Source organism: Oculina patagonica, chromosome 4 (genome assembly GCF_052425735.1).
Source record: "Oculina patagonica isolate OP01 chromosome 4, crgOcupat, whole genome shotgun sequence".
NCBI classification, from domain to species: Eukaryota; Metazoa; Cnidaria; class Anthozoa; order Scleractinia; family Oculinidae; genus Oculina; species Oculina patagonica.
Window position 1 is genome coordinate 32,645,702 of NC_135761.1, and position 24,730 is coordinate 32,670,431.

At 37.1% G+C, this 24,730-nt stretch overlaps 2 protein-coding genes, 1 long non-coding RNA gene and 1 pseudogene across 3 annotated transcripts in view; 3 read left to right on the forward strand and 1 right to left on the reverse strand.

Moving 5' to 3' along the window:
- LOC144652173 (uncharacterized) overlaps window positions 1–24,730 on the forward strand; it is a 279,392-nt gene that overhangs the window by 116,226 nt on the left and 138,436 nt on the right. The gene's annotated exons all lie outside the window — the stretch shown is intronic.
- LOC144652308 (uncharacterized) lies at window positions 7,829–9,065 on the forward strand (annotated as a pseudogene).
- Window positions 9,242–11,211, reverse strand: LOC144652270 (uncharacterized). The gene is made up of 2 exons (XM_078512307.1): window positions 10,893–11,211; window positions 9,242–10,776 (listed from the first exon to the last, which is right to left on the reverse strand). The coding sequence occupies exons 1-2, from the start codon at window positions 11,003–11,005 to the stop codon at window positions 9,552–9,554; spliced, it is 1,338 nt and encodes a 445-aa protein (XP_078368433.1). The 5' UTR covers window positions 11,006–11,211; the 3' UTR covers window positions 9,242–9,551.
- Window positions 17,576–18,730, forward strand: LOC144648409 (uncharacterized). Its single transcript, XR_013569690.1, has 2 exons — window positions 17,576–17,624; window positions 18,119–18,730. It is a non-coding gene; the product is annotated as an uncharacterized LOC144648409 (long non-coding RNA).

Genomic DNA, 24,730 nt, shown 5'->3' on the forward strand with positions numbered 1-24,730 from the left:
AAACATGAAGATGAATAGGGTACTAAAGAAGGACAGGTAACTAAAACCAGCCACTGATGTTTGGAAAATTGGGGAATTGTTAGAAACAATCAAAAGGGAAATCTGTCATAATGTGTTAAATTCTTTGGTGTGCATGCTTCAATGTAATATATGCAGGCTCGAGGTAATTTAATATTCTAAAAGAAGTGTTATAGCGGCAGTTGAAAGATGTATGATCACAGTTAGGATCTCTATGTGTTGTTATAACAGGCAAGAGAAGTGATTAAAGTGATCAAAGTTCAAGAAGTTCAAGGACGGAAACACACCTCTGGTTTGGGAAATTTGCCACCAACTGCAAATTCACTGTTTTCCATGCAAGCCAAAAAATTTCAATTTTGATGCATCTATTGCAATGGGAAGCCCTATTCAGCCTCTTGCACAAAGTTTTCACTATCAAAAGATGGAAAGGAAAATCTCCAGAAAAATAATCGCTGTTTCATTTGCCTCAAAACTGGTCATGGAGCAAATAACTGCTTTAAAACAAAGTAATGCTGAAACTGTGATGGAAAACATCACCAATCCCTTTGTGCAAAAATCGACACGAAGATCAAAGAAACCTGAATCAAAATGACAACTTGAAGGAAATGCAACCAGAAAGTACAACAGTAACTACGACGACAAAAAAAACAACAACTAAAGGTGGCGAAATACGAGATACAAAAACTCTCAACTTGTCGCACGTTTCGTTGCGAGTTTTGGGTTGATGTTTCGCGTTTATCACCTTGCATGATCAAAAACATTTGTTGCGAGTTAAAGAAATGCAGTGCACTGATTGGTGATTTACTTGGTGTGGATCCAAGATGGCGGCATCACAACAACAAAATCGCGCCACTGCAGTTGTTTTGCTGGGTTTACTCGACAAGGAGGAATCAACTGATAGAAAAAACGCAAGAGAGAAGGAGGGAAGAGAGGGGGCATTCCACCAGCTGGTAAAGGAATAAGCGATTGAAGACAAGAAGGGCTACCAAAATTTTTTCTCCACTCGAAAGATCAGTTCCAGTTTGTTGTCGACAAGATCATGCCAGTTATAGAGCGAAAACCACAACCTTATCCATTAAATCTACTCAACAACAATATATCAGTCGAGGAACACTTAGCAGTTACACTCAGATTCCTGGCAACTGGTGATAAATTCCAAAGCTTGAAGTACTTGTTTCACATAACACGCCAGCAGGTATCCACAATAGTAAGGTGAAACATGCAAGGCAATTTACTTTACGCTAGGCCAGGAGTACTTAAAGACCCCCAAAACAGAAGCTGAATGGGAGAGAATTGCATCGCATTTTGAAGAAAGATGGAATTTCCCTAATGGCATAGGTGCCGCACATGGGAAAAGAATCCTCATCCAACATCCAGCAAACTCTGGCTCACATTTTGACTACAAAGAAATTGCATTTTATTGTATTGTTTAATTTCCCACAATTGAAAAACAAGAACTACTGTACCGGTAGTTGCTATTAGTTATAAAATTATTGGGAGGGAGACTGTAGTAACCCTTCCAGGTTTTCACAGGACAGTCCTCCCTAATAAATCTATGTATCCATAAGTAGACAATAATAGCACACTGTAGAAAAACTGTTAGAGGGCCACTGTTTTTTCAGTTTTTTTTTTACTGTTACGTGTTCACCCTCTTTTAATAAAGTTAATTTATTATTATTATATTTCACTTGGATTATAGAATTTTTTTGTTTAAGACAGACACTATTAGAATGCTTAAAAATCAGGAAAACGTTTTGGGAGGCATCAGTCAACAATTAGTCAAAATTTCGGCTGGCTGATGCAGTTCTAAATTGTGAGCATGGTCATGTGGGATGTAGGAATAATACAGCATGCTCGTAGTTCTTTTGTACATGAGGCCTGTTGCATCAGCACTGTTCGTCTTACGACATCTTAACTAAATCTCAGCTTTTCATTGGTTACAAGCATTTATCAGGTATAGCACAGTAAATTTACTTCATCTGTTCTTCTTTACAGCCGTAAGAGCTAAACAGACCCTAGACCTAATACTGGTTTCTGGTAGAAGGAGATGGTTTCTTCTTTCCCTAAAAAAGAAATACGCAGGTATACAAAGACAAGGTCACAACAGATTGTTCATCCTGTTTTGAGCAAAAAGAACGATGTTATACTCTGTAATATCTTTGTTCTTTTTTAGATGGCCAGGCCCAAGCTAAGCGATTGCGTAAGAGCGTCAAAAAGGAGAGCACCAATTTGCGCAAGCAACTGAAAAGGTTCAACTCCTCTGTAGAGATTCTTCAACAAAATGAGTACTTCTCGTTTTCTCGTCTTACGTGGGAAGATATATACTCGATAAAAATAAATGAAGATGATGTTCCTCTTTGTATAAAAAGATCAGCAGTCGACGCACAAACCTTGATTGCAAGATGTTGTGAGGAGGTGAAATACCTAGACACAGAAATGAGAGATGCAATTGCTATGTGAACTTAAACTGCGAGAGGAACATTGTTTTAGAAAGGAGAAGACCGAAAGACGAGCGAGCAACCGACATCAAGAAAGATTTGGGGGCGGACCCTCATCAGCCAGCGCCCTCATAGCCAAGACGAATGATTTGTGTCGCCCATGAGAATTGTGAGAACGTTAAATCTGTAGAGGAACGAAAGGAATTATTACGGATATTATCCCGTACAGTCAGCTAGAGATTATGCCTGCCACTCTTTTCGTAGGGGTGGGGCCTCTTTTGCCTTTCAGGCGGGTATACCCATTGATCTTACCAAGACACTGGGAGATTGGCACTCAGATGCTGTTCTCCTTTACGCTATGGTCCCACTGTCAGTCCAACTAGAATCGGTAATATTATAGCTAAATTTCTTTTGACTTCCACCTCATCCAGAGTCCCACAATTGGGTTTGGAGTAGTTTTTGTATCATTTTTTATTAGAATTACTTGTTGTATCTTGTTAAGGGGTAAAAAATATTAATTACTTAATTATTAATAAAGGCTGTCTTGCACCCCACTCACTGTCTGGCTTACTGTGCTGCATAATTTAGAGATTATTATCAACCATTTTATTTCATGTTGAGTACTGATGCTGTAGTTTGTTCTATCAAACGTTTTATGCAGATTCCTCAAACTTCTTGTATAATATTTTATGTATTTTGGAAATAAGAGTAAAAATATTCTCAAAATATGGTGGCAATGTGTTATTATTAAACCTAAAGCTGAAAGAACCAATCAAAAGATCATTTAAAAATTACAATGTACCTAACTTCTTCAAAAGAAAGAATGTAGAATCAATCTGTAATTTCAATACCTCATCTAGTCTTGTTGGATAATTATTAGCCCAAACTGTATTTCTATAAAGGTCACAACAGTGTTGTGCTGCTGGCTGTCTTTGGCCCTGATTATGAGTGCCTCTGGGCTAACGTTGGAGCAAATGGCCGGGCTTCCGATGCAAGCATATGGAAGAACTCTGACATAACGCTTGCCTTGGGTTCCGAGGCAAACACACTAAACATCCCAAGCCCTAAACCTCTTCCAGGAAGGTCGCAGAAGGTACCCTTTGCTTTGACTGGGGATGACGCATTCTCCTTACATGGTTCTTAATGAAGCCATTCCCACAAACTGGATTAACAGATGAGCAGAGGATATTCAATTATTGATTGTCATGAATGCTCTCAAAATATCTCTTGCTTTTGAAACAATTCAGAACTTAAAAATATATTTTCTGGATGCTGGCTGCATCACAAAAATGTATGGATCGCATTTTGGATGGAAAAGTTAGCTTGATCCTTTCATAAATGAGAGGAAAGTGCTGAACAAAACTCTTTTGGAGTTAATAATAATAATAACAATAATAATAATAATAATGGCACTTCGGGCAGTATATCCACAGAGTGGCTCTTCGCCTGCCCGATCCTAACTAAATTTACAGATGTAAAAGTTTAAAAAATATCTAAGAATTTATATTTACATGAAAACGAGATAAAATTGTATTAAAACGATATAAGAACTAATTATGTAAATTATAGTATATAAAACAAAAACAAACAAAACAAAAAAAAAATACTTAAGACATGCTAAAAAGTTAAAAATTCAAATGTTCTAAAACTCTCTTAAAAATAATGTTGTTGGTGTCTTTACAAAATTTATTATAGTCTTGGCAGCATCTCACGTTGCTGGGCAATGTGTTAAAAAGGCTGGCAGTTTGGTCCTGTAAAGTATTATTAATTAGGGACCTCTCTAATTGAATGCTGTTACTGGATCTTAGGCATTGTTCGTGTTGGAATACATTAAGCTTCAAGTAACTTGGCCAATATGGGTTGTTATGAGCAAAAATAAACAACAAGAGGGAAGAGCTAAAAAGAGTTAACAAGAAACTCCAGGGAAGGTCTTATTTAATGATAGTTTTTGCAGATATCAGAGTATGTGATCAATTAATGAGTTACATGGTTCATTACTCCTGAAGCCGCCATGTTGAGTTCTCGCCAAATATGAAATATTGTTGTGAAATCCAGTGAAGAGAAGGATTCTTTCCCCAGCCAGAAATGCATTTGATGAAATACCCACCATGTGCCCGTATCATCCCGGAATGAAATGTCACCATAAAAGCAGTATTTGAGTACAGTAGCTTGCAATGGAATTTTTGTTATAAGTATTTAAATGTGGGGGTATGGATATGGTACCCTATACCCAGCCCCATATATTTGCAGTGTTTTTGTTGAAGTAAACAATTGATATTTATGCGCATTTGAACATTTACGTATGGAATTTGCGCACAAACTTCTGTATTCATTATAATTGGTAGAACTGCAATTAACTGAAGAAACATATCTGCTCCGTCAAATGTTTTGAAGTGCATAAGCAATGATTTAAGGTGATTCCACTAAAATAGGAGTATTAAAAATTTTCTGAAACTTGGTCCAGATTACAATTATGTTATGAACATTAAAAAAAATGAAATAAAAAATGGGGGTAACCGCGCTAGTTTTTGTGTAAAATGGATGGGCATTATAGTAAATATGACGCTCTAGGTATATATTAGAAACCCTAGTAATCCGAATGGGGAACTATTCTTTCTAGGAAAAAAATCATTTTTGCATTAAGCATTAGTCTAGTTCAACAAAATAGACTTTGATCTTATAAAAAAATGGTGGTCACCCTGTTCGTTTAAGAGAAAACAACCATTTATTTCCCTACCGAGCTAGCTTAGACTGAAGGGAATCTCGTAGTGTTCTGTTTGCGCGCGCGCTAAATGACGCGAAAACTCGTGCGCAACAAGGATGCGCAATGCAATTCCGTGGAATCACCTTAAACCTAGAAATCAATGAAATCATGATGTAAATTTTCTGTCACACCGTTTGATATGTCAGCCTTATGTCTACCACATGCGACCAACATGGACCATACCTAATTTGATTAATTTTTGTTTTAAGGAAGAGTCAGGTTTTGCTATGGCTTTGATTAAATGTCTTAAGCCTCATGGACCACCTTAATTAAGCATACTACTGTAGGTAGTTTGTGCTGCTAATACACTGTAAAGTTTTCTAAAAAAGCTCTTTGGAGTAGCTACAAGCAGTGCGATTGTGAATAGGGTATGAAGACAGCTGAAAACAGTAAATGAAGTTTGAAATAAAAGCGAAAGCACACTAAAAAAACATATTAGTTTAAACAAACACCCCTAAAACTGCTGCCTGCATACAAGTTGTATATTATTTCAGCATATTTAACCTTACTTTTACGAAATCATGTCCACTGTTGCTTCGAATCTTCCCGGTGTCACCATTTCAATCCTGTAATTAAAAAGAAAAAACTTCAATGTGATATAAAACAGCTACAAATGTTTCAAAGGAGCTAAGGATGTCATACCATTTTTCACAAGAATTAACTTAATAAATTCATTTCACACTTGCTGCATTTTGCGAAAGACGTGCAGAAAAACGACCCACCTCTGTGATGCAATGCCATACAGCAATATATAATGTCGTACACCCAGGAATCATAGCACTTAATTTGCTTAGTAAGAAATTTCCAAGCTGACCAATTTTAGCAAACAAAAGTGAGTTAATCTCTTCCTCATTGAAGCTAAAGTAATATGTTTCAAAGTAAAAGAAGGAGTCCAGCTAATTTTGAAGCGGTGTGTGGATTCGCATGCGATCCAAGGAAAGAGCGGCTCATTTTTTACAGAACTTTGTATGGACTGTACAACAATTTATACCATGCCATAGAAAATACGGCCAATCAGAATTCAGGAAAGCCATTGTATATTCGATGGTATTCAACTCAAGCTTCCCATTGTGCGCTGCGATCTTATTCGTAATGACATTTAGTAAGCATATTTTCTATGGCATGGTATAAAATAGTTACACAACACTTTCTTGTGGTATACCATGGACACGAGCCCCTGGGGGGAACTCCTATATGAAACCGACGGGGATGCTCGTCGGAAATTTTGAAAAGAACCCCTAAAAGAGACCAATCTGGGCGTGGCTCAAGCTTTTTTTGACCCCTAAAAGATACCAAAAAACTAAGAATAGAATTTATATTTGTATATTCCTTTGTGTGTAACCCTAAACGAGACCATTATGGCTAAAAATATTGGTGTTTTACCCAGAGCACCCTAAGCAAGGCCAAAAATCTGAAATTTACACCCCTAAGCGAGACGACAAGCATCCCCGTCACTTTCATATGTGAGTCCCTTCCGGGGAACAAGCCTTTACTCGTGTGATATTCCATATTATTATTCAACAGATGCGTGTGCTGCCCATATACGGTCAAAATGTTAACGTTATCTATCATCCGTACATAACAGATATCCCGCGATATAGGTAGGTTGCGAACATTCGTCCGAAATCTTGTAAAGGGCTGCTTAATTACAGTTTTTCTGTCTGCAAGATATGTTTCCTTGACAATTTGTTGAATAATAAAACAATTATCCTGCTCGATCTTGCGGAATATCGTCTAGTTTTAGCCCACTCGGCCTACGGCCTCGTCGGCTAAGTATCAAGCGATATTCCGCGCGATTTTGCAGGATAATTGTTAAGTATACCACTCAAAAGGGGTTGCATAACTAGTGTATATACTAGTTATGCAACGCTTTCGAGTGGTATACTATGGAATATCCCACAAGTCACTTGTATTTTCTCGGTATACACACGAGCCTTTAGGCGAGTGTGTATACGAAGAAAATACCAGTGACAAGTGGGATATTCCATAGTATACCACGAGAAAGTGTTGTGTAACTATTTTATACCATGCCATAGAAAATACGCTCACTAAATTTCATCGAGAATAAGATCGCAGCGCACTATGGGAAGGTTGAGTTGAATACCGTCGAATATACAACGGTTTTCCTGAATTCTGATTGGCTGTATTTTCTATGGCATGGTATAAATACCAATACGGGGGGAGTAGAAAATCAATGTAATGTTTTGACTCCCGTACACATAGCAAATTCAAGTCGCCATAGGGGTGCCGTACGAATAGCCACTGTGTTATTGTTTTGTTGCAAAATAAAATTACTACTTGCTGAAAAAACCATTACATTCCCATACAAAATCTTATTAATCGTATCTTTGTAACAATACACCGCTTATAAGCAAGAGTCAAGTCCAAAGGTAAACTTCAGAATACCCGGCCAATTTTTGCATCTCATTGAATAACAAAGTGCCCATTGTGTGGTATTCGTAATGCCTCGTTCTTTAAAGCGTTCCGACACATGTAAATGAAGTGGCAGGGTATTCAGCAATCGAAATACGGGAAAAAAAAGACGTTACAACTTACCTGAACGCCGAAACACTGCAAAATCGTCTGCAAAAACAGCTGAGTACAATAGAGTGGTAAAGTGCTGACGTCACGGTTCCATGGTAACCAATTTCTTGGTTCTAAACAAACCTTCCTCGGTTCGATTACAGTGTAAGATGGCGTTACTTTCGATAGCTTCCCTTGTTTCTTTTTTCGCGGGAGAGCAGAAATCTATAGATAGAGGTGAAAACCATTGCAGATCCAGTCATGTAGAGAGCTTTGCGTAACTTCCTGGTGTTTTGAAAGGAGAAGTTCATGCAAGCATGAAGAAAACAATCTACAAGGTCACGGTATGTCAAGCCGAACTACGACGCCATATTTTTATAAGTTTGAGTTGACCATATTCTTTGCATTTGTTCGTTCAAGTATCTTAATGATGCAGTTTTCTGATCACGTTGATACTAAATTCCCATGCAACACAGTCACTGCAATCCTTACGTTCTTTTAGGTATTTTTAGACGAAGAATTGAAGATCCGCTCGACCGAGTGCGAATGCCCTCGGGGCGAATACAAGTGCAGTCACGCAGCAGCGTTGTTTATCTACGGAATACACAATCCTAGTCGAACAGACGTCTAGTGTAGCTGGAGGAAAAGAAAAACTGTACAGAGGACAGAGGCTGTAAACGAAATGTTTCCTCCTCCGAAGAAATACGCTGCCTTATCACGAAATCCAATTGCGGAAGATCGAGCTTCTTTATACAAAGAGCTTTGTGACTATGGGAAGTTTACCGGATTGTGTTGGTTAATGAGTCCGGAGAAACCTCCTGTTACCTTACCAGTAAGAACAGTAGAAGACATAATTTTATCTGAACAATTTGTTTTACAACTTGGTGACGATCAGCTAACTTATTTTATGAACAAATTTCTACCTAAAGAAAGATAAAGATGGAAATATTGTCCTCAAAAAAGACCATGCCTACTGGCATCAAGCACAGGGAGAGATGTATTTCTCTAAGAGAGATCTGTGTTACTTTGTAGTATGGACCACTAAAGATACTGTAGTAATTAAGATTACTAAAGACAATTCATGGGGAGAGAATCTAAACATTTTAAAACGATTTTACTTTGCTCATATTTTTCCCAAGATAATTGAGGGTGAGCTGTAATGATTTTAATTTGTCTGGATAAGATCATCAAAATTATCCGGTGGATCTTAAATTATTAGAAGTTTGATTGAATTACCTGTTCAAGTTTTCTCCGTATGTTCCATTTCAATTTGTAAAATAAAAAATATTTTCTACAATAATTTATTTATTTTAATGTCTTAGTTATAGATATTCTTCATAGCTTATATGTTCAAAATTTCTAAAGAACGACAGAGATACAAGTAATGGCATAATAAGTAAATAATCTGTAAGAGTTAAAGACTGAGGCTTTTGCTCTGAGGTTTAAAATGACATTTATTATTCTCCATATACAACTTGAAATCAAAGTTTTCATACATGCTAAAATAATATCAAAGGCCTTAAGGAAGAGATACTCCCACACTAGAAAAATGAGGTAAGACTCCCTGGAAACAAAAAAAGAACAAAACAAATCTTTCCTTACTTGTTAGTAAACATGCACATATGTGGCAGTTTTAATTGTATCTCCACTGAGAGAGAAAAGTTGTATAAATATTTATGTGACACTAAATTCCCAGATAATTTTTTTCAACAAATAGTAAATCACTCATTTCATTCAATGAAACCATGGCAATTCCCCCCACAACTTAATAAAATTTAAACAGGCCCCATACACTTACAGGTAGATATCTATTCGAATTCTGTACCCTCACAACCCTCTTTTATCAGTGGAAATTGTAAGTTCACCAATGAAGTAATAACCTGAAACAGTTTGTCTGCATGACTCCTTAGCCAGGATGGAATAAAAGTAAGAATTTTAAAGTCTTTGATCCTGGCATTTGCTCTTTCTACATGGATTCTGCATTTGGCAATAGACTTGGTAGCTTTTACTTCACTTGAGGTAAATTTCCCATTATTCAGGAATGGTGGAATGTTCACTGCTACACCATCTGGTACAATATCTTGAATAAGAAAACCCTTGTCTGCTATAACTAAATCCCCAGTTACAAACTGCTTTAAAATTCCAGAATGTTCTACAATGAATTTGACTGACACTGACCCTGGGAACAATTTACTTACATAAGTAATCACTCCATTAGGAGCTACGCCCACTATGGCCTTAAAAGAATTCATGCCCCTGTATGTGGAATAGGTGGCATTCTGAAGGCTCATTAACCCTGGTGTGGCAATTTCAACATCTGTGCAATCAATGATAACCCTACAGTTACCAAATAAAGAAAATGAAGACGGAGCACAAGACTTATTCTTGTCCCTGGAAGGCATACTGCTCATTAAATCCTCAAAAAACAAACTGTGCAAAACATGAACAAAAGTCAAAACAATGTTTGTTACAGTTGTAACACAACAGCCAAATAATTGTGCCAAGTGAAGGTTGGTATAGTTTTGTCTTAATTTCATAAGTGTGATAAATACCTGATCTTCCAACTTTATAGAATCGACTCTCCACCCATAATAATAGTTAATATTGTCTTTAAATTTAGAAATGTAATTGACAACAATTTGGAAGACGTCCTTAGTTGGGAGTCCAGTTTCCATTCTTAAGACTTCACAATCCATGGCGGCAACAGAATATCTTGTTCTTTGGTAGACTTGTTGCTCCTTAAGTTCTCTTAGTTCCTTCTTTAAACAGTCTAATTCGGCTTCTAGAATTGTCTGGCTGGCAGAAGCAACTTTTTCTTCGTCAGTTCTCGAGTCCGTTGACTCTTCAAGTTGGAGTTCTGATTCTGTGTTACTAGTACTCGTCACTGTGCGCTTTCTTTTCTTTCTTGGAGAAGTCGGTGCAAATATTTTGTTTACGTTCCAGGCAAACAATTCTGGTCCACGATTTTTGTCTCCATCACGGAAATGACAGCTACATACTCTTGAGTAGGAATTGGGATCGCGATCACCTCTCCTGAAAGGCAAGTTCGGTGATTAATGGAATGCTATTCGGTAACAATCACACGCGTAATTCCTGTTGATGCATCTAATTTAAACAAAATCGCCTACAAGATGCCGTGTTAAACGTACCTGATGCGGTCCTTCCAGCGTTTATATTGTTTCTCATCCTTGGGAAAACGAAAAAACTGACAGGTATGGCTTTCCGACTGATGATTGCAGTCGGGGACAAAACACTGCACCATAGTTGATGATGTCGGGCGACGAACGTCACCGAAAAACAACGTTTAAATACAATCCAGTTCTTCGTCAAGTTGTCAAATCAAAGAAGTTAACGTTTTCAAATTATAGACGAATGTTTTGAGCTAAATAGTAGCACTGAGCGCGACTAAGACCACAGCAAATGTGCTGCGATGCGGTTCGAGCTCTCTTTGTTATGGTTCGTTCTTACATTGTTTAGAACCACAGAATTAGTTACCATGGAACCGTGACGTCACACTTTACCACTCTATTTACACCTCCCAACTCGTCACTCGAACGACACGTTCTCACCTAGTACTTCATCTAAAACAAACAAATATTCCCCCCGATTTATCTGAAACCCAGGTCCCCGTCTACATTTCAGGATGAGGGGATGGGGGGGGGGGGGGGGGGCTGAGGCTACGTCACGGACAACTCAACTTGAAAAATTGGGAAATTTTTTCAAGTTTGTTGCTCATAATTCGTCTTAATCTTCGTCAGTTAAAACCATTCTTTTTTTCTCGGGTTTTTGTTTCTCTGTTGTTGGTGTTTTTCTATATTACGAGCGTTGTTTTACGTTCAACACAAGTCAGCGTCAGAACTTTTATAAAAGAAATTTAATGTCTTCTCCTGACTGCAATTTTAGTATTTTTCGTTCAATGTATTAGGCTTCTTAAAATCGATGAAAATTCGCTAAAATGAACTGTATTAATTTTAACAAGTAAAAATGTGCATAATAAGTAATAAAAAGTAAAAATCGCTAAGAATAATGATTTTTTTTTAAAAAAAGATAAGTTTCGAGTTTAGATTTAAAAGAATTTAAATTGTCAAATGAGCGGATAAAATGAGGCAGTCTGTTCCAGAGTTCAGGAGCAGAAACAGCAAAAGCTCGATAATCGTATGACTTCAGATGGAAATTGGCGTGGTTAAGCAAGGTTTCAAACCAGTTGAACCAGTTTTTGCCACTGTTACAGACCAGGACTTCTTTGCTAAAACTAAGTTAAAAGACGAAAAATAATTGTGTCAAAAACGTTGTTGTTATAAAAAAATCCTCCGCATCGAGAGACTTTTAAAGCCATCTATAAGTAAAATAAATTCATATCTGTTGAGCTTTTGCTTTTTGCTAAAAAAAATGTGGAGAATCCGGGCATCGATCCCGGTACTTCCCGCATGCGAAGCGGGCGCTCTACCATTTGAGCTAATCCCCCAACTACAAGAATGCAATGGAATGGAATTGTTGCCAATTATATAGGTTGTCAAAGTTTGTTGTTCACATTTTTTTGCTCTTGACCGTCCACAAAACGCAATGATCGTTCACTTTAAACAGAAGATTGTGGGCGGTCGTTAACATCAAGTTTGTAGGGCTTCATCGCTATTTTCTTCGATTAACAATGCTAAAGCGGTTGTTGAATGAGAACTCAGACAAAAAGGTGAGAAATCCAGCTGAAAATGCAAAAATATCTCAACAGCTCGAAAAATCAGGCGTAAACATCAGGTGTGCATGCACTATTACCAATGCCTTTTCGTGAAAAACAAGTTCTTGGCTTATGTCTTTCGAAGCAACGGCTTGATTGACACATGACTTGAACCGTCAACCAGCACCAGTCATTACAGAAAATTTCCGACTTTCTTCCAAACAACCGAACACCCAGGCTTCATACCGCAACTCCTTTTTGTTTAATCTTTCACCAGAGTTTTCGAGATTATACTATTTGGAATGAAAAAAGTGAACAGTTGTTCCGTTTAAATCAGTCGTGGTGAATTTTTGATGCAATGCGGACCTACAAACTTGTGGTCGGTATATATGCAGTGGTCTGGGCTCTAGCAAAGGATTCGGGGAAACAGTCAACATGGCTGCCGCCTCGTTGCAGCTCTCATCCGACAGCTCAGCGCACTTTGAAAGTTTATTTTTCAGTTTAAAATAGGCCTCAGCATTTGTCTACGTCCTTTAGAAACGGCTTGACTGTTTTAGGAATAAACAGGGAGTCGTGGCCTATCTTGAGGATCTCTTCATGGTTGTGAACATGCACATTTGACTGATTTGTCAAATTTCGAGTTCAAGTCTTTTGACGTGTTTATGCAACAGAAGCAAGCCCAGGTTAAATCTGACGAACAGGTAGGAGGTACCTTATGTATTTCTTAACGTATCTATTAAAGTTGTTTAACCACTGACGACTTAGGAAAACAACACGATGCACATTTATTGTAGATAGATTTCGGAAGTGAAATCCGCCATTGCAAACCTTTCTCAAGTTTTTGTAGGAATTTCACAAATTTCGATGTCAACTAACTTTCATTAAATATTTTTCTGCTTTGTTTATTAAAAGTAACCGGCTATTAAGGAATGCGTTCGACCAAAGGGTGTGAGGAGGGTTAGCTTATGGCGTTCTTTGATATTTTCCTTTTTTCGACTATTTTGCTTGTTTACAAGCAGAAGTAGGAGATTAGGAGTGATGTGGGCAAAATTTGGAACATTCTTGTCTACTCTCAAGGGACTTTTTTAATTTCTCAAGGGACTGTTTTAATTTCTCAAGGGAGTTCTTTCCGCTTAGTGGGCGATGAAAGGGTCTCTTATTATTATTGCGTCAACACTTCCGATCTCGTGTTAAAGACGTGACTTGTCACATATTCCGGTGTAGGTGATGAAAGGGTTTGTCATTAGTATTGCGTCAACACTTGCGGGTTCAAATTGCGGCCTCGTGAAAAAGCATTAAAAACGCTAACAAAATTACAGAATTCAGACTACTACAGAAAACCTTGAAAGAAACTGTTTAGAATTTATTTTTAGTTTGGATGAAGTCAAGAAATGTGTTGACAAGCGGCAGAGTATCGAAATTTTTCGCACCGTGCTGTACTGCACGGCAGAAATAATTATCCACATGTTCATGTTGAAAGCGAAGTTTTAATTTGAGCAGCCGGCTTTTGAAGTCAATTGTACACTAAATGGATTTACCGATCGTTCAAAAAATTACATCCAAGTTCAAAGCAATAACAGTACATTACCATTTCGTTCTCAAAAGACTTGAGAAGCCGCAATTGGTCCTTGTTTAACTCCGTGATTTGAATTCAAAACGCATTTGTAAGCACTATTACACCATATCTTCACGGCGGTGAAAGGAAAGATAAATCCTTCATCAACAAGGTTTCAGCACTCTGTACTCCATGGTTTTCCGTTTTAAGGCCACTTTAAAATTCTATAGTGTTTCTCCTTTCCGTTTTAAGTCCCAAATATGTTTTTTTTCTTGTTCAGAATCAAAACAAGACCTTGGAAGTTTGTAAATACAACCCGCGCGGCTCTACGATTTCCTTGTACGATTTCAATGCACGGAATAATACGAAAAACCTTCTTCTAGGACCCCAAGAGTTCTCTAAAAATATGCGCAGAAAACAGATTTTGATTGGTTTATTTGCCGTTATTATCTATAGAACAATAGAAGAACCAAAAAAACTCCAGGGAGGGTGGGAAAGGGCATATTCCGCTGTAGGTGATGAAAGGGTCTCTCATTAGTATTGCTTCAACACTTGCGGGTTCAAATTGCAACGGCGTGAAAAAGCATTAAAAATGCTTACAAAATTACAGAATTCAGACTCCTAAAGAGAACCTTGAAAGAAACTTTGTTTAGAATTTATTTTTAGTTCGTATGAAGTCAAGAAAAAAATGTGTTAACAAGTGGTAGAGTATCGAAATTCGTCGCACCGTGCTGTACTGCACGGCTGAAATAATTATCCACATGTTCATGTTGAAAGCGAAGTTTTAATTTTAGCAGCCAGCTTTTGAAGTCAATTGTACACTAAATGGATTTACCGATCGTTCAAAAAATTACATCCAAGTTCAAAGCAATAACAGTACATTACCATTTCGTTTTTAAAAGATTTGATAAGCTGCATTTAGTCAGTGTTTTGAATTCAAAACGCATTTGTAAGCACCATTACAGCATGGCGGCGGTGGAAGGAAAGATAAATCCTTCATCAACAATGTTTTAGCACTCTGTAGTCCATGGTTTTCCGTTTTAAGGCCACTTTAAAATTCTATATTTCTCCTTATCGTTTAAGTCCCAAAGATGGTATTTTTCTTGTTGGTTTTCAAAGCCTGGTGAGACCGGCACAAGCAATTTGGGGGTGGTTTCCAATGTTTGGGTCAACATAACACTGGGGAGCTGGTGTTAAAGACATGACTTCTCACCTATTCCGCTGTAGGTGATGAAAGGGGCTCTCATTAGTATTGCGTAAACACTTTCGGGTTCAAATTGCGGCGTCATGGATTGAAGATAACTGTAATTTTTGCATACGCAAGCCAAATCGGTCATAAACTGTCTAAAAACGTTTTGTTCTTTGTATTAAAAGGAAAGTTCTTGGAGAGTGCGTTTTATCCATTAGTACCAAGTTATCAGTACAAAGATACGCACGTTAATGCTTTAGTTTGGCAGGATTAGTGGAAAACACGGGGCCGGGGTCCCGGGGTGCGGAAAACGCGGGGTCCCGGGGTCTGTGGAAAACACGGGGTGTGGAAAACGCGGGGTGTGGAAAACGCGGGGTGTGGAAAACACGGGGTGTGGAAAAAACGGGGTCCCGGGGTCTAAAAATAAGACGAAGGTAAAAAAATAATGCTGGCTAAAAAGGCAAGTTTAATAATTTATCACCACCAAACTTAGGATCTTCGTGAAACGTCTTTCCTTGCGTTGAAAAGCTTAATATACATGTCGTAAAAAAGCAATCCAAGTTTGTGATCTTGTGATCTTTTGGGAATATCCGTTTTTTCCATTTTATAAAATTAACACATTATCAGGAATCCGAAAATTAAGACAAACTACACGCCAACTTCGCCATATCTGGCACAGGTGCTGACTTCATTCACCTAGTTTCATTCATGAATCGTCGTGCGGTGCCGTGGTTTCAGCACTAAAAAGAAATGGTGTGTTTTATTAAGCTGCCGACCGTGAAAACACGGCCAAAAAAGTTAAGTGTGGACGGAATTGCGTAGTTTTAGTAGAAAGAAATAAGCGAGAAAGAAGAAATCAGGAGGGTCTCATTTGGATCCACCCTTGAAGTTAACTCATCCACCGTACCCTACTGATTATGGTTGTTATATCTAATCTCCGTTTTCTGTGTATTGATTTATGACCGGTAGCATGTCAAAGTTATTCCACGCAAATGCCAATGTTTACTTTTAGCTGCAGCTTGGAGCTACATGAATATGGCAAATCAATGTTGAGTCCGGCTTTGCTGGAGTCCGAAATGAGAGCGACAGACTTTATACACGATCGGGTGGTAGATGATAAAAGAATTATATTTTGACTTTATTCGGCGGACAATGTTTGCAACCTGTACGCAGATGCCGCAAAGGTGATTGGTATAGAAGAAAAAGAGTGGAATAGACTAGTATTAAAAAAATATTTTTCGTAATGAAATTAATTAGAGGCAGGCAGCTATACTACGGTCCTCCAATGATTCGGCAGAACACCAGGTTTGCTTTTTGTACTAGTCTTTTGATAACAAAAACTATATGGGCGAAGTTGGCGCGTAGTTTGTCTGAATATTTATTTTCGGATTCCTGATAAATTGTTAATTTTATAAAATGGAAAAACGGATATATCCCAAAAGATCACAAGGACAAGTATTTGATTCACAAACTTGAATGGCTTTTTTATGACATGTATATTAGGCTTTTCAACGCAAGGAAAGACGTTTCACGAAGATCCTAAGTTTGGTGATAAATTATTAAACTTGTCTTTTTAGCCAGAAAATTATTTTCAGACCCTGGGACACGTGTTTTCTTAACACGTGTTTTCTTTTGTTCTGCCGTGTTTATTTATAGCCGTTTACGCTATTCCGTTGTCTTAGTTGTTATCAATGCTGACACACCCCTTGACACACCAGTTGAGATAAAATTCTCCCGTTATATGCTAAGCTGCGCTAAAGAAGTTTTTTTTTCTTTTTAGAGAGATAAGCTACCACTTTATTCCATTTCTACGGTATGATACATTCTATGAATTTTTGGTATGGCAGTTTTAGTATTTAATCCTGAATTTCCTTAGTATGTTTTCGTGAGTGATGCTTTTGAATTTACACAATGGACGCACAGCAAGATAAAACGAATTTCCGGTAATTGTTTGAGTACATAGGTGGTGGAAAACACGGATCCTGCTTCCCAAAATCCGTAACCGGGTTTACATTACGTTTTTGACGTAGGGTATAAGCAAGCCCGACAGTTTATAAATTTCAGTTAGAAACTAAACAGATGAAGTCTTCTTTTTAAGTTATCACCCAAGATTTTATTCTTTCTTATAATTTGAAACAGATTTTTGGTCTAATTAGACCGTAAATCGCCAAAAAAATTTTTAATTCGCATTACTTCCGTTCTCCTCCAAATTTGGTATACAGGAAGTGAATTTTATCCGCCAATTACCTAGTGATTCCGGCCAAGAAACTTTAATGTGCCTTACATGACGATTTTTGCAGAAGTTATTCCTTCAACAATATGGCGGTCTCGGTCTAACGAGCTTTAATAGGGTTTAAAAGCTCGTTAAGATGGTCTTTGAGAAGGAATTATGATCTGAAGCGTTTTTCGAGTGTCAGAGAAAGTTACTTGGAGATTTGGGTCTATATTCGAAGCTAGAAATTGAGGTTTATTATCTTTCTTGTTGCTTCGCACGTGTTTCGGTCTGTTGCGTATGCTGTTGAATAACTTGTGTGTGTGTTTTTTACATCCCATCGCCCCGGGCAGCTGAAAATTTGAACACGATATTATTCATAGAACGCCCCTCAAACTTGCTCAAGGCTGCTTAATCGGCAGAGAAAACGGAACAATCGATACTCACCAAGAACTATGTCGGTCAAGCTGGTTATCCTATACGTAGTTATTCCATAAAACGCTGGTTATAGATAGCCACACATTAGCTTTGGGCAGAGCGCGCTGTTCAACTGACTCAAAATCGTTCACATGCTCATATTACATACAGAAAAGAAAGAGACCTGTTTTGCCTCTTCAGTGACAGCAGAATAACCGACGGAAACAATAGAAATAAAGTCGACAATTACTTTTTATTGTTTACAAATACAAGTTAGTCAGTTATTAAATTCTCGTTTATAAATCCGCGCGTCGTTTTCTTCTGTTTTAGCCAGCAGAAGGTTTTGGTTCATTTTCCCCAGGTACCATCGATATTTTGTAAAATCCCAGCAAGTTTTCTCCAAGGAAAACCGTCCCAGCAAGCGAACAGTCTCATTCCTAAATTTGCCAGCCAGCTCAAGTTCAGGTTGCAGAGCGGAAATTTTGTGGAGCGGTTTCGTTGGGTTCTTCTGCGTATGAATAGATAAAATTCCAAATGGTACAAAATGCTCTTTGGATCACCTTTTTTTTTAGATTGAAAACCTCGCTTGTATCATAAATTATGTGTCTTTAATGATTTATTTGGAAATGTAAAGTTTTAATACTTTGCCATGGTTTTTGAGATGCAATCCTTGTGTTTACGCAGTACAATTTATTGGTAGTTAATTTGAAATTCGGTCGATTTTTCTCAGGTTTTCAGGTTAGTTTTCATCTTAGAAAAAGGAAAATGTATTGTTGTAGTTCCAAATTTGTAAAGTGATTGAATTTTTTTTTGGAAACTTGATAACTTTTACATAAGCCGATGTGTTACTCTTAAAAACGAAATGTTTTGCTCGTTAATGTGATATTGAAACTTTAACTGCTGTAAATAAGTTTTGAGTTATTAAATAAAACATGCATCATGGTCTTTTGTGTATTTTTATGTTATAAGAAGGGGTTAAAATTTTTTCATTTTTTGAGCTTTCTTTTTTGGCTTGTTACTTTTTTGTCAGTTAATTTGTTAAACACAATAACACTTTGAAGGACAAAAAGGATTTCAAAAACTCAACAACAAAATTTAACAACAAGGCGTTTCCTATTGGTACCCCATTACTAAACCCGCCCAACAAACCTTAACTTTGGCGATAAGATTACAACAACTACTTTCCATGTGGTATAAGAGAACACGTAGCTCATCTCACAACAGCTCACCTTGAGCAGGGTTTGACTTGGATAAATTACCTTAATAGAAACCCCTTGTTCTTGTGATTCCATTAGAAATTTCTCAGTACAAACTTATTAACTTCAGGAACTTTCATTTCCCTTTTAACAGCTTTCTTAACTTACTTCAGCTTTATGCGTTTCTTTATCTCGAACCTATGCCCCACTTCACCCTAACCCCCCCCCCCCAAATAATCATTATTCGACGCCTTCTTTACCTTAAATTGGCGTATTTTTAATTGAAATGGTTCTTTGTTTTGGTAGCTGTTGTTGCCACTTTTTAAAATGTTTCACACTTCTGCGTTTTACAAAATTCACACATACTGCCTTTTAAGAAAATACGTCAATGCGCATTTTACAATGTTCCTCCCATCAACCGTACCGTTCCACCGTTCCGCCGTTCCGCCGTTCCTACATTCCTAATAATAAACTAACCAGAATATCCAGGACAACACAAATTTACATATTTCAACACTTGCACTCCTAAACAAAGTGAAAAGCCTAATTCACCCTTTAAAAAGAACTACTCCATACCACAATTGACTGCCAACAGATAAACCATAGCAAAATAGTCGTAGTCTCACAGAGACCTTTGATTCAGTTTCTGGGGGATGGGGGCCATTCCAAAAAAAATTCACCCCCCCCCCCCCCGTTGGTCTAAAATATGTCGGCACCTTTGATTTTTTCTGAGGGGGTAAGTAAAAAATGAGCAAAAAGTGGTCTTTTTTCTGATGGGGTTAAGAAAAAATCGGGTTTTTCTGAGGGGGGCATCATGTCAGCACTTTGATCTTTTTTTCTTAGGGGGTAAATTTTGACTTACCTCGTCAACAGGGGGGGTGTGGATATAAAATGGAATGGCCCTGGGCCAAAATGATGAATTCCTTTGGCCAAAAGGTGAATACTTTGTGAAAAGAGATTAGAAACACTGATTGTGAATGAGGTGTAAGCAAAAACTTAATTACTTTCAAGGAAAAGTTATTATTTAAGGATGTCCACACAAAAATCTTCTTACACCACTGCTAGTTTATGAATTACTCATGTTAAAAAATGAGGATCACCGAGATACAATCTAAAAGAAGGTACTTATTGGAATAAATTTGACTTTGACTCTCAATGTAACTTCAGTGGATACCGGTGACAAAATATTTTAAATGAATTGATGCAGGCCAACTTTCTTTGTCCCAGTTTGTTGTAATGCGTCACTCAAAAAAATATTGCACTTTTGTGATAAATCTTGTCTTAAAGAATTGCACTTGCTAACATTCAAGACTGCAAAATGTCTAAAATTGATTAAAAAATATTTACTTTTGGGCAGATAAGTTTGAATAAGGCTTTACTGTTCATAAATACAATGTCATGTTATGAATGATAAGTGCTTCATTTTTGGGTAAACACTTCTGTGGTATGCAAATATTATACAAATTATTTGCAGAATATCAGTAAAAGTTTTATTAGCAACAATGTATAAAGAACATAAGAACCCATGATTAAGAACCTAAATAGCCTAAATTGATAATAACTACCATTTACTTTTTTTTCTTTGTTCATGAGGGAGCAGTATTCTACAAATCCTGCAATCTGATTGGTTCCGGGAGAGGACGGTATTATCTAATCTGGCCTGCTGACAGCGGGTGGTATCGGTTGCGAGATGAGTGGTTGAGTGCTTTTCCACGGCGGCGGCAGTGTATGAACAAACACATGAAAGATTTGCTCTGCAAAACCGAAATAGCTGCTCACCAACCATTGTGAATGTGAAAGGTTAAAGTAGAAGTGGAATTAATGGCCTCAGAGTTCTTCTTAAGGTTAGTACCTTATTACATGAAATTTTCGCGACACGTTAATTTCGCGATTTTGAGGTGCGCATATTTTGCGAAAACTTTGTATTTTGAATCACTTTAATTTCGCTTTCTTGAGTAAGACACAATTTACATTTCCTTGGTAATATTATTTAACATGCCCTTGAATTACATAAAATGACTGCATCAAAGGAACAATGACTTCAAAATTAAAAAAAATGCAAGGGAGGGACTAAATCTCGGCAAAAGCAACAACAGGGCAGTTTTCACCCTGTCTACAAGTAGGTTGTTTTTGAGTCAATTCGGGCAGATGACAACATTCATAGTTGTACTAAACTTATTATTTCTTGATAATTGACATAATGTGAGTCACTTAATTTTCGCGTCATGTTATGTTCGCGTCACTTTAATTTCGCGAATTTTTTGGAATCGCGAAAATCACGAAATTTACGTGTCGCGAAAAATTTCATGTAATAAGGTATCATTTTCTTTATTGACAAAATCAAGCTCTAGTTTCGTAGTTTGTGGTTGTTTGCGCATTTGGCAATCATTGTTATGCTATTAAGGTAAGCTGCTCCAGTTTTAAACTTCAATTTTGAGTAAAAACTGTCTTTTTATCAGCCACTTTTTGGCAAAACAAAACACTAGTTGCCATAATTCAAGAAAATGAGATTCGTTAATTAAAAACAGTCAAAATAATTCTTGCAATATTGTGCTGTACGTCCAAACTACACATTTCATTCAGTTTTCACTTTCGCACTATTTATCACAAAGAAATAATGCTAGGAATCAACGCAGAGCTTATTAATTTGATAAATACAAGTGTGTACAGCTATAATGAAACTGTCTTTCACTCAGATAGTGTTTTGTATTCAGATAAACAGAGTTCTTTATCAAAACTTTCATTGGGAAGCCGGAATCGACATTTAGTTTTGTCAATGATAATGCTTTGGCTCGATTTTACATTTATGATATATTTACTACTTCAATTTCTTTAATTGAATCTCTTCGGTGTAAATTCAATATGCTGAACCTATCTGTGAATACGATCCTTTTAAGTGAAGCTATTATTTATTAATTTATTTTGAACTAAATAACAAACAGCATTTTACACTCTTGCTAAGCCGTTGATCGACTCAACATTGAAACGGCATGCATATACAAACAAAGACTTTGTGACAAAATCTTTCTGGTGAATAACATATATTTATGTAAGAACCTGTTTAGGCTAACCTGGAATAAAAGGTTCTTACTCACAGGTTTATACTGTATTTGGAACAACTGCATTGGTAGTGTGAAATCAAAAGAAAGCAATATTTTAATATAGAACAACAATATATGGAAGCAGGGCTGCAAATAACAGTCGGTCATCGGACATTCGTCAACCAAAATTTGCTCATGTCCAACGAAAGCCCAAGCATGTTCGGACATGATGTCTGGACAATTTTTTGATCGTAAATCATTTTACGGCAACAACGAATAAAAAAATTACAAAGTTTGTTATGATGGACAAATCTCTTAAGGCTGCGTGGGCAAAGCGATTATGTGAAGCTGGAGATAGTAAATGGTGCGCTGCCTTTTCCTTGGCCGCAACCCACCTCGGTGGCACATTCCTTTTTGAATGTAACTTTGATATACATGACTTAAATCTGCCTTCAGAATTAACCTCCTTCTACAAAGAAATACTTTCGGCCTGGCAGGAGATACACTCTACAGACCCCTCATCTGCTGATGACCTAACACCCTCTAACGTCACTGCCAAAATCGCTTGCGAACATTTTGTTTTGCAAGTTCTTAAACCCCCAGATATAGAACTAGAACAAGTCAGAAAAAACTTATCCCCGAAAGCTATCTACCAATTGCCTTTTAAAGTCACGGTAGAAAACAAACTTAGATGTTTCCAATATAAAATCATTCATGGCATCCTTCCCACAAACAAACGTCTTTTTAAAATGGGACTGAAAACGTCACCTCGCTACGAGCGCTGCAATTTTCCCGACGAAACATTAGCTCATCTTTTGTATGAATGCCCCATTACGCAAAATTTTTGGCGTGAAATTGTTATTTGGTGGAACGAGAAACGATCGGAGAATTGTTCTCTAAATGTGACAGATATTCTGTACGGCTATAAACCAGACTGTACTAAGTTTTATGCCTTAAACCATGTTCTAATCATTGGAAAATATCATATCTTCCAAGCTTGGTTGGATAACAGCCCCCCAAGCTTTAAAATTTTTCATCTCGTTCTGAAAGACAAAATCCTTTGTGAAAGCAGAATCGCTTATAAAAACAACACCTTGTCGAAATTTAGATCAAAATGGACAACATTAAGCGCTCTACCGCCTCAAAATGTTTCCACTTAGAATGTACCACCCGCCTTTTTCCTACTTTCTTCCTTTTTTTCCCTTGTTTCCACTAAAAATTGTATTTAGAACATTATGTTGTAAACCAACTTTGTACTTGTACTTATATGTAGTGAAATTGTGTAAATTTTTCTTTGTATTATCAATATTGTTTTTTTTTTCTCGTCTTCTTTTTTAATAATTAATATTGTAAAGTCTACTGAATTCTCTTCAATAAAAAAATAAAAATAAAAAAAAAACAATGAATAAAATTCAACCTTTTGTTTTAAGTGATGTCTTAGTAGGTCCTTTCAAGTGAAAAAACTTAATTCAACTTTCAACTTAAATTTTGAGTTAAAAGGTGCAGCTTATACAATGTACATGGATCTTTACGGTACTTGATGATTGTAAAGTGTCAGCTGATGCTTTGGGAATGGGTCAGTTGCGGTGTGTTTTGTTACACGGGTACACCAATAAAATGTTTAGAAAGAAAAAAGCTTAAAGTTGACACCCTTGGCATTCGCCTAGGATGTCATCTTCTGGGCAACGCAAAACTTTTTGGTTGCATGTGATGCATGCAATGGTATTTGTAATTCCGTACTGCTTCTGTGCTTTGCCTCCTGGAAAAAGAAATTTCAAGTTTTGGAGGAGGTACGTGTATGTTGTGATGTTGCTTTGTCTTGAGTTGACGCATGACTCCCACAAGATGAATTTTTGTGATCTTGTTGGGTCTTATTATTATTAGTATATTCCTGCTCATATAACACTCCTTTTCGTACAGTCGATATTTTATTTACACCAGACATATATGCATGACGGCACATGAGCAAGGGATGAAAAAGTTACTTTATTATTTGCAGATTTCAGGTCCTGTGTAATAATCGCATTGTGAAGGGCAGAAAAGCCATACTCCTCACTCATATCTCTGCATAAAAAGAAATAAACATTTGAGTACCTAAATGATGGGTGGCTAAAGGTGCAAAATTGGTTTGGATGGCTGCGATGACCAATTAACATTGTTTTAAATTTATGCGATGTTCATTTTTTTCACACAAATGAAGTTGTTTGGCTGCACGGATCTAAATTTTTTTTGCAGAGATAAAGTTGAATGGCTGCATGGATGAGGTCAAACCACTGCACTGATATAATTTCTTTTTGCACAGATGAAGTCAACCAGCTGCACTGATGAAAAAGATTAAACAGCCTTAGAACAAATAGGAAAACTCCTCTTTTGAACGGCTCCAAAAAATATATCAAAATATAACAACACTGATTACTCAAGGTTGAATCATTCTTATAATCTGAAACTTAAAATAAAACCTTGAATAAAACTAAAACTGTATTGAATATCTCAGTGTTATGAGAGCAATGCGAAATTCACTTCGCGGGAAAGAAACATGAGACGTCTGAGCTGCAATCACTTGCTGTATAATTGTTATGCAACATTACGGCAAATGCTATCGCAATGACTAGATAAGCAACAGTGCCACAAAGCCTCTCCCCCACAACTGTACATGTTTTTGCAGAACTATAAAGGGCACAATTTATACCGATGAAAATTTGCAG

What these genes read in the sequence shown, in the direction of transcription:
- LOC144652270 (XM_078512307.1), bottom strand. Translation starts at nt 11,005, where the DNA reads ATGGTGCAGTGTTTTGTCCCCGACTGCAATCATCAGTCGGAAAGCCAT. An exon ending in CGCTGGAAGGACCGCATCAG is followed by an intron (nt 10,777 to 10,892) that starts GTACGTTTAACA and finishes CTTGCCTTTCAG; the next exon opens with GAGAGGTGATCGCGATCCCA.